This window comes from Apis dorsata, unplaced genomic scaffold, assembly GCF_000469605.1.
Source record: "Apis dorsata unplaced genomic scaffold, Apis dorsata 1.3 scaffold_634, whole genome shotgun sequence".
NCBI lineage: Eukaryota > Metazoa > Arthropoda > Insecta > Hymenoptera > Apidae > Apis > Apis dorsata.
This window is the reverse complement of record NW_006263828.1, coordinates 19802-23146: the sequence shown is the minus strand read 5'-3', so window position 1 is coordinate 23146 and position 3345 is coordinate 19802. Positions and strand designations below refer to the sequence as shown.

General features: G+C 36.9%; 1 protein-coding gene across 5 annotated transcripts in view; it reads left to right on the top strand.

Annotated features, from left to right (window-relative positions):
• The window catches only part of LOC102676390 (CLIP-associating protein 1-A), a 24986-nt gene that overhangs the window by 6332 nt on the left and 15309 nt on the right, over nucleotides 1–3345 (top strand). For all 5 annotated transcript variants that reach the window (XM_006621712.2, XM_006621711.2, XM_006621710.2 and 2 more), the window contains exons 2-5: nucleotides 1674–1779; nucleotides 2186–2357; nucleotides 2484–2660; nucleotides 2895–2971. In XM_006621712.2, the coding sequence (XP_006621775.1) occupies nucleotides 1674–1779; nucleotides 2186–2357; nucleotides 2484–2660; nucleotides 2895–2971 (532 nt within the window). The remainder of the gene's footprint in view (nucleotides 1–1673; nucleotides 1780–2185; nucleotides 2358–2483; nucleotides 2661–2894; nucleotides 2972–3345) is intronic.

Here is a 3345-nt window from a genome sequence, read left to right as displayed (position 1 = left end):
TATATATATATATATATATATATATATATATATATATACACACGTATTTGGTATAGCTTTAAGATATCTCTATCGTGAGAGATTAAACACGTTCGAGCGGGTGCGTTTCGCTAGGCTGTTAACGATTAAACCGTGTGCTAATTATATGAAAGTTAAGACAGAAAGAGAAACGAAAAGTCTCGGTGCTGAGCAATGATGTCACAGCCAGACGACAGCCCTGAGAGAACGTTTACCCCGCGACACTAAAATAGGTTTATATGCCTATGTATAGCGCTTCGTTAAATGTATTTAAACTGTCGCCGAGTAATGGACGCTTTTGCAGACAGTGACATTGGATTTGCCGTGTGCACTTGAGGCACGAGTTCGGCCGAGGAGGAGTATTGCCAATGCCGATTGGGATCGAACGGCCATGCTGCCCACGGAGGAATATTCATTTTTCTTCCCTCTCGTCGCAAAGCAACCACAACCGGGGTTTACTTTGAGGGGTTCCACCGCGATAAATGCACCGAACGCTAGCTACACTTGCACTTTCTATATTGATCTGCTCGTCCTCCTCCCGGAGGAGCAGTTCGTTCACCCTCAAATCCCAGCTTCATCTTTCAATCTTCAATATTTCCCTCGGATTAGTAGTATTTTTACAACGTTTCATTTCTCTTTGCCGTTCGATCATATTATATATTTTATTATATTATATTATATTATATTATCGAATATATTATATATTTTTCGTTTCTTAATTAGATAGGAGATATTTTTATGAGATTGAATGTATATTTTGAACTTAGTATTCGAAACGGTACGTGATGTTACTCTCACTTCCTAGATGAAAAAGATAACTGATAGATTTCTCAAAAAAGAATTATAAATCTTTTAATTAAGAATCAATGACGTGTATGTTTTACAATTAAATTATTAAATTTCACCACCGAACTGTACGCGCGAAAAATTCTTATTGATTTTGCGCGTAACCACAAAACCGGAATGTGTGTAATTCGTTCAAATCTCCGCAATTATGTTTTTTATGATGAAAGCGCAGAGGTAAAGAAAAAAAGGGGGGGGGGGAAGGAGAAAAAAGAAGGAAAGAAAATACCGTGAAGTAATCATTACGAGTGCATGTAGAGGATTCGCAGACGAAGTATAATTACGACAAGAGGGAAAACGAGGGGGTCTACGATTTTTTAGCTTTCAGGGAAGCAGAGTTTATCTTGCCTGGATCAATATACCCTGGACCCTTCTGACGACATTGACGCGATGCAAGGAATTTTAAACCTTTTAAATATGGGAGATCTTGATTTCAAAATATGTTTTTTTTTTTTTTTTTTAATAATACGAAAAACGCTAAATCTTTTTATAAATTTTTTTGATTTGCAATCATATACATCGATATATGATATATCGAGCTCGTGTTCGATATTCGTGACGTTATTCGACAAACTGGTTTTCCGTGTACACATTTTTTTTCCCCGAGCCTTTAATTAATCTCTCGTCACAGCAGCGCGTATAAACGTCTTCTATGTTCAGTAAATTACCCAGCAAACCCCGATTGCCTTGGTAGGTACGGCTAGAAAGCCGTAGAAGATTTAGAACGATTTCTGTATAAACGAAAGGGGACAATCGTTCCTCTATAATCGTCGATATATAGATCTAACCGATTCTTGATTCTGTTGTTCCAGGTCGTCCAGAATGGTTTAGAAATCCTCACGTTTCTAGCGGATCGAATGGGTCACGACTTCAAACCTTATATTTCCACTATTATTCAACCAACAATAGATCGACTGGGTAAGTGTCGCCAACTTTCTTGTACCTGTTTGTCTTTCGGTATTCATAAATTATTTCTAATAAATTTTAATTTATTCTCTCTCTTTGAAATTTATTCAACGAGTAATTATTTCGTGGAATTAAATGAAATCGATAGCCAATAAATGTATAATTATAGTGGTAAATTTAATTTGTTTTATCATGACAATTTATTTTCTTATGATTTCGTTTTATATTTTTTTGAATCGTTTATCGTGAGTAGATGAGCTCCAGATGAAATAGGCACGGAAGTTCAACCGCATATTACGAGACGAGATATTATGACAGAGTTATAAATATAGAACCGGTCCCTACAAGTTTTGTTTCCTTTATTTATAACGAGTGGTACAATTAATATACAGATATCGATGACGTGTTGCTTTAATAGGTGACAGCAAAGATGCGACACGAGAAAAAGCGCAGCTAGTGCTTCTTAAAATAATAGAAAAAGGATGTATGACTCCTCAACAACTTTTGGATAGACTGCGGCCGGCCTTTAATCATAAGAATGCAAAATTACGGGAAGAAGCTCTTATTTTGTTAACAACAACGTTGAACGAGTAAGGATCCGTGGAAAATTACTAAAATTACAAAAAAGAAAAAAAAAATAAAAATAAAAAAGGAAAAAAAAAGTAGCTAAAAACATCGTTAAAACATCCGGTTATACTAATGAATTTTTTTTACAGACACGGCGCTGATGAAATGATGTTGTCAGGAGTGATTCCAAGTATCGTAAAATTATTATCAGATCCATCTGAAAAAGTGCGAGAAACTGCTTTGAACACATTAGCGGATATCTACAGACACGTTGGCGAGAGATTACGCGTGGATTTGCAGAGAAAGCACAATGTACCGCAAGCTAAGTAAGTGAAAAAAGGGAAATCGAAATCTTGGCTTTCCGCTTGCATACGTACAAATTAAACATTACTTTTTTTTCTCTCTCTCTCTCTCTCTCTACCGATTTAACCGAAACGATTTTATATGTTAAACTGCTTTATACTTGGAAGAATATAATTACATTAGTAATTCTAATCGAGTATGTTGAAGTCATGCGTATACGTTTCGTGTTAACTAATACGTTTGATTTTGTGTTGCAGATTACTGTTGTTGATAGAGAAATTCGATCAATTGAAAGCGGCCGGCGACCTGCTGCCTCTAGCAATGTCTTCGGATGGTGAGTAAATCCATCGAATTTCCTTCCCAGCAGGTATCCGGTAAATTAAGTCGGAGAAGGTATAAAAACCGATTGCCACGCGCGTCATCTCCGTTATATTATTCAAGCTGTATCGTGCTGCCATCCCACAGCCATGAACGCTATCGCGTTGCGAATACCTTCGAATAGACCGAGAAGACCAACCTTCGTTCTTTCCTTCCTCGCCTCTTGCTTTCTCACTCTCCCTCTCTCCTTCATTGTCCACGTTATTGGTACACACGATGAATATTTAGCAAGGACCGCTTGTTCTTCAACGTGATAAGAATATTCATTTAATTCAGCACGGTAAAACATAGCCAATTTGAATTTAATTACGTCGCACTGGCACGTTTTCC